This window comes from Salvelinus namaycush, chromosome 5, assembly GCF_016432855.1.
Source record: "Salvelinus namaycush isolate Seneca chromosome 5, SaNama_1.0, whole genome shotgun sequence".
In the NCBI taxonomy this organism is placed as follows: domain Eukaryota; kingdom Metazoa; phylum Chordata; class Actinopteri; order Salmoniformes; family Salmonidae; genus Salvelinus; species Salvelinus namaycush.
Genome location: NC_052311.1, coordinates 549,729 through 566,342, shown reverse-complemented (window position 1 = coordinate 566,342; position 16,614 = coordinate 549,729). Strand labels below are relative to the sequence as shown.

Below are 16,614 nucleotides of genomic sequence, written 5' to 3'. Positions count from 1 at the left end.
TAACCTAGAGAGAAGCAGAGATATGGCCCATAGATTATTAATCTAGAGAGAAGCAGAGATATGGCCCATAGATTATTAATCTAGAGAGAAGCAGAGATATGGCCCATAGATTACACCTCTATAGAGAAGCAGAGATATGGCCCATAGATCACACCTCTAGAGAGAAGCAGAGATATGGCCCATAGATTATTAATCTAGAGAGAAGTAGAGATATGGCCCATAGATTACACCTCTAGACAGAAGCAGACATCTGTAACCACCGGGAATCACAACTATGTTTGTCCAATATACTCAACACGTTTGTCTCTCCTCCAGGCGAAGCATTCCACCCCAGCGACCACCACCAACACTCAGACCTGTCTGTCCCCCCCAACAGCCCCACTGGCCTCTCCTCCTCCTCCTCTCAGCATTCCTCTCCCCTGCCCCTCAAGCAGAGCTCCGGAGGGCAGCAGCACGGCCATGTCACATCCTCCTCCTCTCCCGGTCTAGCTGCTCACGCTCCCTTCTCCCCGCTGGTACCAAACCTCCACGTCCCCGCGGCAGGGGCCAAGCTGGGGGCCCTGGGTGGCCCTGACTGCCCAACAGGGGCTCTCCATAAGCCCTTGGCATGTAAGAACTCACACATTCCTCCTGTAAACGGTCAGCACAGCAAACTGGGCCCCACCCTGATGGGCTGTAACCACCCATGCAATGGCCACAGTGGAGGGGCACTGCCCTCTTCCAACGTGGAACACCTGACCGCTGGGCAACACCTGACCGCTGGGCAACACCTGACCGCTGGGCAACACCTGACCGCTGGGCAACACCTGACCGCTGGGCAACACCTGACCGCTGGGCAACACCTGACCGCTGGGCAACACCTGACCGCTGGCGCATGCAGGTTGGTAGTTAGTTTGGATGGATGGAGAAGAACAATGTAAATTCATAAAATGTAGTGATAGTATCTATCTAGTGATAAGACAGAACTTAGTGGTGTTCCGTTGGTAGGTTGGTGTTTCTACGGTAGTGGTGTTCCGTTGGTAGGTTGGTGTTTCTACGGTAGTGGTGTTCCGTTGGTAGGTTGGTGTTTCTACGGTAGTGGTGTTCCGTTGGTAGGTTGGTGTTTCTACGGTAGTGGTGTTCCGTTGGTAGGTTGGTGTTTCTACGGTAGTGATGTTCCTTTGGTAGGTTGGTGTTTCTACGGTAGTGGTGTTCCGTTGGTAGGTTGGTGTTTCTACGGTAGTGGTGTTCCGTTGGTAGGTTGGTGTTTCTACGGTAGTGGTGTTCCGTTGGTAGGTTGATGTTTCTACGGTAGTGGTGTTCCGTTGGTAGGTTGGTGTTTCTACGGTAGTGGTGTTCCGTTGGTAGGTTGGTGTTTCTACGGTAGTGGTGTTCCGTTGGTAGGTTGGTGTTTCTACGGTAGTGGTGTTCCGTTGGTAGGTTGGTGTTTCTACGGTAGTGGTGTTCCGTTGGTAGGTTGGTGTTTTTACGGTAGTGGTGTTCCGTTGGTAGGTTGGTGTTTCTACGGTAGTGGTGTTCCGTTGGTAGGTTGGTGTTTCTACGGTAGTGGTGTTCCGTTGGTAGGTTGATGTTTCTACGGTAGTGGTGTTCCGTTGGTAGGTTGGTGTTTTTACGGTAGTGGTGTTCCGTTGGTAGGTTGGTGTTTCTACGGTAGTGGTGTTCCGTTGGTAGGTTGGTGTTTCTACGGTAGTGGTGTTCCGTTGGTAGGTTGGTGTTTCTACGGTAGTGGTGTTCCGTTGGTAGGTTGGTGTTTCTACGGTAGTGGTGTTCCGTTGGTAGGTTGGTGTTTCTACGGTAGTGGTGTTCCGTTGGTAGGTTGGTGTTTCTACGGTAGTGGTGTTCCGTTGGTAGGTTGGTGTTTCTACGGTAGTGGTGTTCCGTTGGTAGGTTGGTGTTTCTACGGTAGTGGTGTTCCGTTGGTAGGTTGGTGTTTCTACGGTAGTGGTGTTCCGTTGGTAGGTTGGTGTTTCTACGGTAGTGGTGTTCCGTTGGTAGGTTGGTGTTTCTACGGTAGTGGTGTTCCGTTGGTAGGTTGGTGTTTCTACGGTAGTGGTGTTCCGTTGGTAGGTTGGTGTTTCTACGGTAGTGATGTTCCGTTGGTAGGTTGATGTTTCTACGGTAGTGGTGTTCCGTTGGTAGGTTGGTGTTTCTACGGTAGTGGTGTTCCGTTGGTAGGTTGGTGTTTCTACGGTAGTGGTGTTCCGTTGGTAGGTTGGTGTTTCTACGGTATTGGTGTTCCGTTGGTAGGTTGGTGTTTCTACGGTAGTGGTGTTCCGTTGGTAGGTTGGTGTTTCTACGGTAGTGGTGTTCCGTTGGTAGGTTGGTGTTTCTACGGTAGTGGTGTTCCGTTGGTAGGTTGGTGTTTCTACGGTAGTGGTGTTCCGTTGGTAGGTTGGTGTTTCTACGGTAGTGGTGTTCCGTTGGTAGGTTGGTGGTTCTACGGTAGTGGTGTTCCGTTGGTAGGTTGGTGTTTCTACGGTAGTGGTGTTCCGTTGGTAGGTTGGTGTTTCTACGGTATTGGTGTTCCGTTGGTAGGTTGGTGTTTCTACGGTAGTGGTGTTCCGTTGGTAGGTTGGTGTTTCTACGGTAGTGGTGTTCCGTTGGTAGGTTGGTGTTTCTACGGTAGTGGTGTTCCGTTGGTAGGTTGGTGTTTCTACGGTAGTGGTGTTCCGTTGGTAGGTTGGTGTTTCTACGGTAGTGGTGTTCCGTTGGTAGGTTGGTGTTTCTACGGTAGTGGTGTTCCGTTGGTAGGTTGGTGTTTCTACGGTAGTGGTGTTCCGTTGGTAGGTTGGTGTTTCTACGGTAGTGGTGTTCCGTTGGTAGGTTGGTGTTTCTACGGTATTGGTGTTCCGTTGGTAGGTTGGTGGTTCTACGGTAGTGGTGTTCCGTTGGTAGGTTGGTGTTTCTACGGTAGTGGTGTTCCGTTGGTAGGTTGGTGTTTCTACGGTAGTGGTGTTCCGTTGGTAGGTTGGTGTTTCTACGGTAGTGGTGTTCCGTTGGTAGGTTGGTGTTTCTACGGTAGTGGTGTTCCGTTGGTAGGTTGGTGTTTCTACGGTAGTGGTGTTCCGTTGGTAGGTTGGTGTTTCTACGGTAGTGGTGTTCCGTTGGTAGGTTGGTGTTTCTACGGTAGTGGTGTTCCGTTGGTAGGTTGATGTTTTCGTGGAATGTGCAGTAATAGTAACAATTTCAGAGATTTTACTGGGTTACAGTTTGAAGTAAATCAGTCAACTGAAATAAATTCATTAGGCCCTAATTTATGGATTTCACATGACTGGGCAGGGGCATAGCCATGGGAGGGCATAGGCCCACCCACTGGGGATCCAGGTCCAGGCAATCAGAATGAGTTTTCCCCCACAAAAGGGCTTTATTACAGACAGAAATACTCCTCAGATGATCCCACAGGTGAAGAAGCTGGATGTGGAGGTCCTGGGCTGGTGTGGTTACACGTGGTCTGCGGGTTGTGAGGCCGGTTTGACAAATTCTCTAAAACAACGTTTTATGGTAGAGAAATTAACCTAAATTCTCTGGCAACAGCTCTGGTGGACAATCCTGCAGTCAGCATGCCAATTGCACGCTCCCTCTAAACATGAGACATCTGTGGCGTTCTGAGACAAAACTGAACATTTCAGAGTGGCCTTGTATTGTTCCCAGCACAAGGTGCACCTGTGTAATGATCATGCTGTTTTACCCCCTAGAGTCGATTTCTGTGCCCCTGAATGTCCCCCGGTACCATTTGAAAAAAATGAATGGAAGTATACTGTATATGGAGACTGTTTAATGACAAATAAAGGGTGAAATACATGTTTAAATATCCTGATCTTTATCTATCTTTATCTTTATTTATCTTGATGTTTTTTTAGGACTATCTGTTGTTCCCTATAGTGAATCTGTTATTCAATGCATTTGTATGGGCTAATAGCAGTAAGACCAAAAATGTATATATATTTTTTAATACTTCAAAAGGGGTCTTTAAAATTCCATATCAACTAGCTAAATGATCCTTGATGTGACCTTTTTAAAAACAATTCCAAATAGCTTTTGTAGAATTCAGCTCATCAAACATGGGACCAACACTTTACATGTTGCGTTTTATATTGTTGTTCAGTGTAAGTAGTGAGTAAAGATGGTTTCATGGGAGTGTGATGGAGGAAAACAAAGGTTTATTATAGAGTCTAGTAGGGATGGGGTAAGTACTCGGTTCAATGTTTGTATTCGATTGCTAATAATCTAATACAAGCACTCTAAATGTTCAAACTATTTAACAGGTTATGCCAAATGCTGTGACATTGTTTAAATTCAGTTGGAAATTTCAGCCCCATTTCACGCAAACATGCAAGGATTTAAATGATTTACATGAGATACTAGAACAGAGACATTCTTTCAGATGGAATCTAGAAGCGATAAGACATGGTTGTGGTTCTACCTGTCATCCCTGCTCTAGAATCTAGTGATAAGACATGGTCGTGGTTCTACCTGTCATCACTGCTGCTGCTCTAGAATCTAGTGATAAGACATGGTCGTGGTTCTACCTGTCATCACTGCTGCTGCTCTAGAATCTAGTGATAAGACATGGTCGTGGTTCTACCTGTCATCGCTGCTCTAGACTCTAGTGATAAGACATGGTCGTGGTTCTACCTGTCATCACTGCTCTAGAATCTAGTGATAAGACATGGTCGTGGTTCTACCTGTCATCGCTGCTCTAGACTAGTGATAAGACATGGTCGTGGTTCTACCTGTCATCGCTGCTCTAGAATCTAGTGATAAGACATGGTTGTGGTTCTACCTGTCATCGCTGCTCTAGAATCTAGTGATAAGACATGGTCATGGTTCTACCTGTCATCGCTGCTCTAGAATCTAGTGATAAGACATGGTCGTGGTTCTACCTGTCATCACTGCTGAATTAAGAATGTCACCTAACTAAGCATGGTCTGTCTGTCTGTCTCTGTATCCTGTATCCATGCTCCAGGGACCAGGCGTGTAAAGGACATAAGCTGTCTAACGGGGTGGGGGGGTTGTGTCACCCCCCTTCGGAGCTGGAGGAGGGAGAGGACGAGGACTCTAGTTCGGAGAGGAGCTCCTGTGCTTCCTCCTCAAACAACCAGAAGGATGGGAAGTACTGTGACTGCTGCTACTGTGAGTTCTTCGGACACAACGCGGTAGGTATAGTAGTGATGGGGGGAAAATACATATCATACAGCCACACATCGCTCCATATCATACAGCCACACATCGCTCCATATCATACAGCCACACATCGCTCCATATCATACAGCCACACATCGCTCCATATCATACAGCCACACATCGCTCCATATCATACAGCCACACATCGCTCCATATCATACAGCCACACATCGCTCCATATCATACAGCCACACATCGCTCCATATCATACAGCCACACATCGCTCCATATCATACAGCCACACATCGCTCCATATCATACAGCCACACATCGCTCCATATCATACAGCCACACATCGCTCCATATCATACAGCCACACATCGCTCCATATCATACAGCCACACATCGCTCCATATCATACAGCCACACATCGCTCCATATCATACAGCCACACATCGCTCCATATCATACAGCCACACATCGCTCCATATCATACAGCCACACATCGCTCCATATCATACAGCTACACATCGCTCCATATCATACAGCCATACATCGCTCCATATACAGCCATACATCGCTCCATATCATACAGCCATACATCGCTCCATATCATACAGCCATACATCGCTCCATATCATACAGCCACACATCGCTCCATATCATACAGCCACACATCGCTCCATATCATACAGCCACACATCGCTCCATATCATACAGCCACACATCGCTCCATATACAGCCACACATCGCTCCATATACAGCCACACATCGCTCCATATCATACAGCCATACATCGCTCCATATCATACAGCTACACATCGCTCCATATACAGCCACACATCGCGCCATATACAGCCACACATCGCGCCATATACAGCCACACATCGCTCCATATCATACAGCCATACCATACAGCCATACATCGCTCCATATACAGCCACACATCGCTCCATATACAGCCACACATCGCGCCATATACAGCCACACATCGCGCCATATACAGCCACACATCGCGCCATATACAGCCACACATCGCGCCATATACAGCCACACATCGCTCCATATACAGCCACACATCGCTCCATATCATACAGCCATACATCGCTCCATATCATACAGCCACACATCGCTCCATATACAGCCACACATCGCTCCATATACAGCCACACATCGCTCCATATACAGCCACACATCGCTCCATATACAGCCACACATCGCTCCATATACAGCCACACATCGCTCCATATACAGCCACACATCGCTCCATATACAGCCACACATCGCTCCATATCATACAGCCACACATCGCTCCATATCATACAGCCACACATCGCTCCATATCATACAGCCATACATCGCTCCATATCATACAGCTACACATCGCTCCATATACAGCCACACATCGCGCCATATACAGCCACACATCGCGCCATATACAGCCACACATCGCTCCATATACAGCCACACATCGCTCCATATCATACAGCTACACATCGCTCCATATCATACAGCTACACATCGCTCCATATCATACAGCTACACATCGCGCCATATACAGCCACACATCGCGCCATATACAGCCACACATCGCTCCATATCATACAGCCACACATCGCTCCATATCATACAGCTACACATCGCTCCATATCATACAGCCACACATCGCTCCATATCATACAGCCACACATCGCTCCATATCATACAGCCACACATCGCTCCATATCATACAGCCATACATCGCTCCATATCATACAGCCACACATCGCTCCATATCATACAGCCACACATCGCTCCATATCATACAGCCACACATCGCTCCATATCATACAGCCACACATCGCTCCATATCATACAGCCACACATCGCTCCATATCATACAGCCACACATCGCTCCATATCATACAGCCACACATCGCTCCATATACAGCCACACATCGCTCCATATACAGCCACACATCGCTCCATATACAGCCACACATCGCTCCATATCATACAGCCATACATCGCTCCATATCATACAGCCATACATCGCTCCATATCATACAGCCACACATCGCTCCATATACAGCCACACATCGCTCCATATACAGCCACACATCGCTCCATATACAGCCACACATCGCTCCATATCATACAGCCATACATCGCTCCATATCATACAGCCACACATCGCTCCATATCATACAGCCACACATCGCTCCATATACAGCCACACATCGCTCCATATACAGCCACACATCGCTCCATATACAGCCACACATCGCTCCATATACAGCCACACATCGCTCCATATACAGCCACACATCGCTCCATATACAGCCACACATCGCTCCATATACAGCCACACATCGCTCCATATCATACAGCCACACATCGCTCCATATCATACAGCCACACATCGCTCCATATCATACAGCCACACATCGCTCCATATCATACAGCCATACATCGCTCCATATCATACAGCTACACATCGCTCCATATACAGCCACACATCGCGCCATATACAGCCACACATCGCGCCATATACAGCCACACATCGCTCCATATACAGCCACACATCGCTCCATATCATACAGCTACACATCGCTCCATATCATACAGCTACACATCGCTCCATATCATACAGCTACACATCGCTCCATATCATACAGCTACACATCGCGCCATATACAGCCACACATCGCGCCATATACAGCCACACATCGCTCCATATCATACAGCCACACATCGCTCCATATCATACAGCCACACATCGCTCCATATCATACAGCCACACATCGCTCCATATCATACAGCCACACATCGCTCCATATCATACAGCCACACATCGCTCCATATCATACAGCTACACATCGCTCCATATCATACAGCCATACATCGCTCCATATACAGCCATACATCGCTCCATATCATACAGCCATACATCGCTCCATATCATACAGCCATACATCGCTCCATATCATACAGCCACACATCGCTCCATATCATACAGCCACACATCGCTCCATATCATACAGCCACACATCGCTCCATATCATACAGCCACACCGCTCCATATCATACAGCCACACATCGCTCCATATCATACAGCCACACATCGCTCCATATCATACAGCCACACATCGCTCCATATCATACAGCCACACATCGCTCCATATCATACAGCCACACATCGCTCCATATCATACAGCCACACATCGCTCCATATCATACAGCCACACATCGCTCCATATACAGCCACACATCGCTCCATGCCACACATCGCTCCATATCATACAGCCATACATCGCTCCATATCATACAGCCATACATCGCTCCATATCATACAGCCATACATCGCTCCATATCATACAGCCATACATCGCTCCATATCATACAGCTACACATCGCTCCATATCATACAGCTACACATCGCTCCATATACAGCCACACATCGCTCCATATACAGCCACACATCGCGCCATATACAGCCACACATCGCGCCATATACAGCCACACATCGCGCCATATACAGCCACACATCGCTCCATATCATACAGCCATACATCGCTCCATATCATACAGCTACACATCGCTCCATATACAGCCACACATCGCGCCATATACAGCCACACATCGCTCCATATACAGCCACACATCGCTCCATATCATACAGCCACACATCGCTCCATATACAGCCACACATCGCTCCATATACAGCCACACATCGCTCCATATACAGCCACACATCGCTCCATATACAGCCACACATCGCTCCATATACAGCCACACATCGCTCCATATACAGCCACACATCGCTCCATATACAGCCACACATCGCTCCATATCATACAGCCACACATCGCTCCATATCATACAGCCACACATCGCTCCATATCATACAGCCACACATCGCTCCATATACAGCCACACATCGCTCCATGCCACACATCGCTCCATATACAGCCACACATCGCTCCATATCATACAGCCATACATCGCTCCATATACAGCCACACATCGCTCCATATCATACAGCCATACATCGCTCCATATCATACAGCCATACATCGCTCCATATCATACAGCTACACATCGCTCCATATACAGCCACACATCGCTCCATATACAGCCACACATCGCGCCATATACAGCCACACATCGCGCCATATACAGCCACACATCGCGCCATATACAGCCACACATCGCTCCATATCATACAGCCATACATCGCTCCATATCATACAGCTACACATCGCTCCATATACAGCCACACATCGCGCCATATACAGCCACACATCGCTCCATATACAGCCACACATCGCTCCATATCATACAGCCACACATCGCTCCATATACAGCCACACATCGCTCCATATACAGCCACACATCGCTCCATATACAGCCACACATCGCTCCATATACAGCCACACATCGCTCCATATACAGCCACACATCGCTCCATATCATACAGCTACACATCGCTCCATATCATACAGCTACACATCGCTCCATATCATACAGCTACACATCGCTCCATATCATACAGCTACACATCGCGCCATATACAGCCACACATCGCGCCATATACAGCCACACATCGCTCCATATCATACAGCCACACATCGCTCCATATCATACAGCCACACATCGCTCCATATCATACAGCCACACATCGCTCCATATCATACAGCCACACATCGCTCCATATCATACAGCCACACATCGCTCCATATCATACAGCTACACATCGCTCCATATCATACAGCCATACATCGCTCCATATACAGCCATACATCGCTCCATATCATACAGCCATACATCGCTCCATATCATACAGCCATACATCGCTCCATATCATACAGCCACACATCGCTCCATATCATACAGCCACACATCGCTCCATATCATACAGCCACACATCGCTCCATATCATACAGCCACACCGCTCCATATCATACAGCCACACATCGCTCCATATCATACAGCCACACATCGCTCCATATCATACAGCCACACATCGCTCCATATCATACAGCCACACATCGCTCCATATCATACAGCCACACATCGCTCCATATCATACAGCCACACATCGCTCCATATCATACAGCCACACATCGCTCCATATCATACAGCCACACATCGCTCCATATACAGCCACACATCGCTCCATGCCACACATCGCTCCATATACAGCCACACATCGCTCCATATCATACAGCCATACATCGCTCCATATACAGCCACACATCGCTCCATATCATACAGCCATACATCGCTCCATATCATACAGCCATACATCGCTCCATATCATACAGCTACACATCGCTCCATATACAGCCACACATCGCTCCATATACAGCCACACATCGCGCCATATACAGCCACACATCGCGCCATATACAGCCACACATCGCGCCATATACAGCCACACATCGCTCCATATCATACAGCCATACATCGCTCCATATCATACAGCTACACATCGCTCCATATACAGCCACACATCGCGCCATATACAGCCACACATCGCTCCATATACAGCCACACATCGCTCCATATCATACAGCCACACATCGCTCCATATACAGCCACACATCGCTCCATATACAGCCACACATCGCTCCATATACAGCCACACATCGCTCCATATACAGCCACACATCGCTCCATATACAGCCACACATCGCTCCATATACAGCCACACATCGCTCCATATCATACAGCCACACATCGCTCCATATCATACAGCCACACATCGCTCCATATCATACAGCCACACATCGCTCCATATACAGCCACACATCGCTCCATGCCACACATCGCTCCATATACAGCCACACATCGCTCCATATCATACAGCCATACATCGCTCCATATACAGCCACACATCGCTCCATATCATACAGCCATACATCGCTCCATATCATACAGCCATACATCGCTCCATATCATACAGCTACACATCGCTCCATATACAGCCACACATCGCTCCATATACAGCCACACATCGCGCCATATACAGCCACACATCGCGCCATATACAGCCACACATCGCGCCATATACAGCCACACATCGCTCCATATCATACAGCCATACATCGCTCCATATCATACAGCTACACATCGCTCCATATACAGCCACACATCGCGCCATATACAGCCACACATCGCTCCATATACAGCCACACATCGCTCCATATCATACAGCCACACATCGCTCCATATACAGCCACACATCGCTCCATATACAGCCACACATCGCTCCATATACAGCCACACATCGCTCCATATACAGCCACACATCGCTCCATATACAGCCACACATCGCTCCATATACAGCCACACATCGCTCCATATACAGCCACACATCGCTCCATATACAGCCACACATCGCTCCATATCATACAGCCACACATCGCTCCATATCATACAGCTACACATCGCGCCATATACAGCCACACATCGCGCCATATACAGCCACACATCGCTCCATATACAGCCACACATCGCTCCATATCATACAGCTACACATCGCTCCATATCATACAGCTACACATCGCTCCATATCATACAGCTACACATCGCTCCATATCATACAGCTACACATCGCTCCATATCATACAGCTACACATCGCTCCATATACAGCCACACATCGCGCCATATACAGCCACACATCGCGCCATATACAGCCACACATCGCGCCATATACAGCCACACATCGCTCCATATCATACAGCCACACATCGCTCCATATCATACAGCTACACATCGCTCCATATCATACAGCTACACATCGCTCCATATCATACAGCCACACATCGCTCCATATCATACAGCCACACATCGCTCCATATCATACAGCCACACATCGCTCCATATCATACAGCCACACATCGCTCCATATCATACAGCCACACGTCGCTCCATATCATACAGCCACACGTCGCTCCATATCATACAGCCACACGTCGCTCCATATCATACAGCCACACGTCGCTCCATTTCATACAGCCACACGTCGCTCCATATCATACAGCCACACGTCGCTCCATATCATACAGCTACACATTGGTGCACCAAAACCTCAGTATTTTTTTTTGCTTTTTCTCCATCTTCTTTTAGATAGAGCCAATTTGTTTTCAGCCCTTTTTATTTTATTTTTCGTGACTGATCAAATCTTGCTTTATCATGTCTCTCGTTATTCTGCAGCAGATACGTGCACCGCAACTGCTGGTATTGTTTTGTATTAAATAATCATTATTAGAACAAATGACTATACTGTACAATAATAGGTACATATACAGAGAATTCGGAAAAGAATTCACACCCCTTGACTTTTTCCACATTTGGTTACAACCTTATTCTAAAAGGGATTAAATCGTTTCTCCCCCCCTTCAATCTACACAAGGATGAAGTGAAAACAGGTTTTTAGATTTTTTTTGCAAATGTATTTAAAAAAAAAAATAATAATAATAAAAAAAAAAAAATCTTCCGTATTTACATTAATATTCAGACCCTTGTCTGTGAGACTCGAAATTGAGCTCAGGTGCATCCTGTTTCCATTGATCATCCTTGAGATGTTTTTACGACTTGATTGGAGTCCACCTGTGGTAAATTCAATTGATTGGACATGATTTGGAAAGGCACACACCTGTCTATATAAGGTCCCACAGTTGACAGTGCATGTCAGAGCAAAAACCCAAGCCATGAGGTCAAAGGAATTGTATGTAGAGCTCCAAGACAGGATTGTGTCGAGGCACAGATCTGGGGAAGGGCACCAAAACATGTCTGCAGCATTGAAGGTCCCCAAGAACACCGTCGCCTCCACCATTCTTAAATGGAAGAAGTTTGGAACCACCAAGACTCTTCCTAGAGCTGGCCGCCGGGACAAACTGAGCAATCGGGGGAGAAGGGCCTTGGTGAGGGAGGTGACCAAGAACCCAATGGTCACTCAGACAGAGCTCCAGAGTTCCTCTGTGGAGATGGGAGAACCTTCCAGAAGGACAACCATCTCTGCAGCACTTCACCAATCAGGCCTTTATGGTAGACTGGCCAGACAGAAGCCACTCCTCAGTAAAAGGCACATGACAGCCCACTTGGAGTTTGCCAAAAGGCACCTAAAGGACTGTGTCCTTGAGTGGCCCAGACAGAGCCTGGACTTGAACCCGATCGAACATCTCTGGCGAGACCTGAAAATAGCTGTGCAGCAACGCTCCCCATCCAACCTGACAGAACTTGAGAGGATCTGCAGAGAAGAATGTGAGAAACTCCCCAAATACAGGTGTGCCAAGCTTGTAGCATCATACCCAAGAAGACTTGAGGCTGTAATCGCTGCCAAAGGTGCTTCAACAAAGTACTGAGTAAAGGGAATATTTATGTAAATGTTACATTTCAGGGAAGTTTTATTTATTTGCAAAAATTTCTACAAACTTGTTTTCGCTTTGTCATTATGAGTAATTGTGTGTAGATTGATGAGGGAAAACAACTATTTAATCAATTTTAGAATAAGGCTGTAACGTAGCAAAATGTGGAAAAAGTCAAGGGGTCTGAATACTTTCCGAAATGCACTGTATTTGAATTGGAGACAAAATAATACATTTCAGTGCGATTTATGAACCGCCAACAACAAATCCTTAAAGAAAAACATTAAAGAATGATCTGTTTGATTTTGCTATAGATATATATATATATATATATATAACACTGGATGGCATGAGAGATGAGTTGGTCAAGCATCACAAACACAAATAACTGTAGAGATGTAACCGATGTGAAATGGCTAGCTAGTTAGCGGTGGTGCGCGCTAATAGCCTTTCAATCGGTGACGTCACTCGCTCTGAGACCTTGAAGTAGTGGTTCTCCTTGCTCTGCAAGGGCCGCGGCTTTTGTGGAGCGATGGGTAACGATGCTTCGTGGGTGACTGTTGTTGATGTGTTCAAAGGGTCCCTGGTTCGCGCCCTGGTCGGGGCGAGGGGACGGACTAAAGTTAAACTGTGACAGAGAGGCGTCTAAAATAGTACAGTACTATTGTGCAAAAGCGACTGGGTAGTGTCGTGTGTTGACTGCGACCTGGTGTTGTTGAAGGCCCGGCTGGCAGTGGGAAATAAGGATTTAAGTCATATTGATATGAATGAATTTAACACTCTTTGACAAACGAACACAGAGATCACTAACAAACTACTAGGTCGTCGGCTCTTACCTTAGCTGAGGGCTCCATGGTGGCGGCCATCTTGGATCCAGTGCTGGACACCAGATCCATGAGCCTGCCCAGTCCCTTCACCATCTAACCCTGAGGGAGAAAAACATGTTTCAGCACTTTATCAGTCTTATTTATTTGGCTCTACAATAAAGTAAATTGTCACAGAGACCAAAATGTTTTTACACACGCACACACAAAGGGATTCACTTCCTCTTCGCATCTGTCTCTCTCCCCGTCAATGAATTATCATGAACTTGTTAGCTAGCTCATTTGTTTTGTGGGATACAGGGATGAAGAATATACCACGACTGGTGAAATAGGCAGTGAACCATTTAGGCTAACGTTAGCTATAGCAGCTTGTCCTTAAACTTCTCTTCAATATAGTACTGTCATTCCAGCAACAGGGGCTATAGCCTACCTTGAACAACACAAAGTACAGGTAGGTAGTGAAGGCCTGATTTAGTTGAACTAATTCATTGTGTGACGGGCTTACCAAGAAAAACTTCCAAAAGGACTAATTCGAGGTAGAAAAGAAAGAAAAGCAGCGCTAGAATCCCTCTGTTTTAGTTTACTACAATGTTCCCTCTACTTGGTCAAACGTGGACACACTTCTGTGGTTACAAAGCGCAGGCAGGAAGGTGAGCCGTGGTTTGGCATCGACAGTGGTGCGCAATAGCATAGTCTGTGGTTTTTATATCTTCTGCGATGCAAAGTTTCAATGCTTCTCTAGTTTGGCCAATATAAGCAACCCTCGACAGATGCATTTGAGCATGTATATGCGGTGTACTTAACTAGCGTAACATACCTTGCTTGTTCCTCGTTGAAGACGCTCTCATCATGGATGGAGAGATGAGGTGACTGACGATCGCTCAAAGTAATGACAACTAACGTTAGCTAGCTAAATCAAACAACAAGTAACATGGCTATTTATCTGAGAAGTCAGCTTCAACGTGATTGATGACTTAACTAAGAATACATCAGTCGCTTCTCATCCGTGCACTCGTTCACACCCCCGTCGGAGACTAAAAGCAGTATATTGATGTTGCCTTTTCCATCTAGGAGGGGAGCGAGGGCAAGTGGCCAGCGCTAGCAAGAAATGGGACGCGGCTCAGAATGACCGATAATGACAGTTATAGGATTTTGATTGCTTTGCTACCTGAAATCTAAAATAATTCAGAACTATTGCGATACTGTTAATGTATTTGGGATCACTTTTCATTTTGACCAGGTACCCACTGATCAAGAAATATCAGAAGAAAGCGTGAGCCTCTTTTTATGAACGTTACCTCTCCGCTTATGGTTAACGTTACTTGTCGACCAAAATTAAAATCCGACCCTCTTGTACATTGTTGATTGTCAATGACAACTTTATACTACAACATTACAAGCTAGCGCGCAAATTTTCCACAAAAACAGATTTTCGTTTACATTTAGGCTTTTTCCCAATAATTAGTCACCGGAGGGGTCTCGTAGGCCCGTTTGGAACATCGAATCGCTATAAAAATCGCAGTATCGAATCGCAATACATATACAATCAGGATATCGTGAGGTCCCTGGCTTTTCTCACCCCTAATGTATAATATGGCACACTTAGTCATTGATTGAAATTGCATTAAAAGCATGAACAGTATAAATATTGATTGACAAAAGTAATTTGACTGCTGCTACTGTGAATTCTTCTGACACAGTGTTGTATGTCTCTTAGTAATGGAATTGTAATTGTAATAGCATTTATGGAGAACTTTTCCTTTGCCACATTGTTCACGTTGGGGCGAAATGTAAACCCATTTGGTCGGGGCGCCAGGTAGTCTAGTGGTTAGAGCGTTGGGCCAATAACCGAAAGGTTGCTGGATCGAATCCCCGAGCTGACAAGGTTAAAAATCTGTCGTTCTGCCCCTGAACAAGGCAGTTATAACCCACTGTTACTAGGCCTTCATTGTAAATAAGAATTTGTTCTTAACTGACTTAACTAGTTAAATAAAGGATAATGAAATGTGAAATCCGGTGACCTGGGGTGGTCTAGCTGCTGCCTGTTGAGCACATGTACGATATACAGCTGCCAGCATGGGTTGGAATCCGACCCACTGCTATTTCAGCACTACCTTTCATCTTGGTCTCTCTCTAGCCAATAAACATACAACAACAAAAAGGAAAATCAGATTGTGGCCGGGTTTCAATCCACAAAGATGCTCCCTCCATTCTGCCGTCCTTCCCCTAAATCTGAAATGGCTGTTTTCTGTTACTGTCACCTAAGGGGAGTGAACAAGGGCAAAGGAAGTCATTATAAATTAAACGCATC

The 16,614-nt window shown here is 46.5% G+C and overlaps 1 protein-coding gene across 2 annotated transcripts in view; it reads left to right on the top strand.

Moving 5' to 3' along the window:
• The window catches only part of fam193b (family with sequence similarity 193 member B), a 41,054-nt gene that overhangs the window by 10,262 nt on the left and 14,178 nt on the right, over positions 1-16,614 (top strand). For both annotated transcript variants that reach the window (XM_038993379.1, XM_038993378.1), the window contains exons 5-6: positions 316-880; positions 4,967-5,156. In XM_038993379.1, coding sequence (XP_038849307.1) covers positions 316-880; positions 4,967-5,156 — 755 coding nt within the window. The remainder of the gene's footprint in view (positions 1-315; positions 881-4,966; positions 5,157-16,614) is intronic.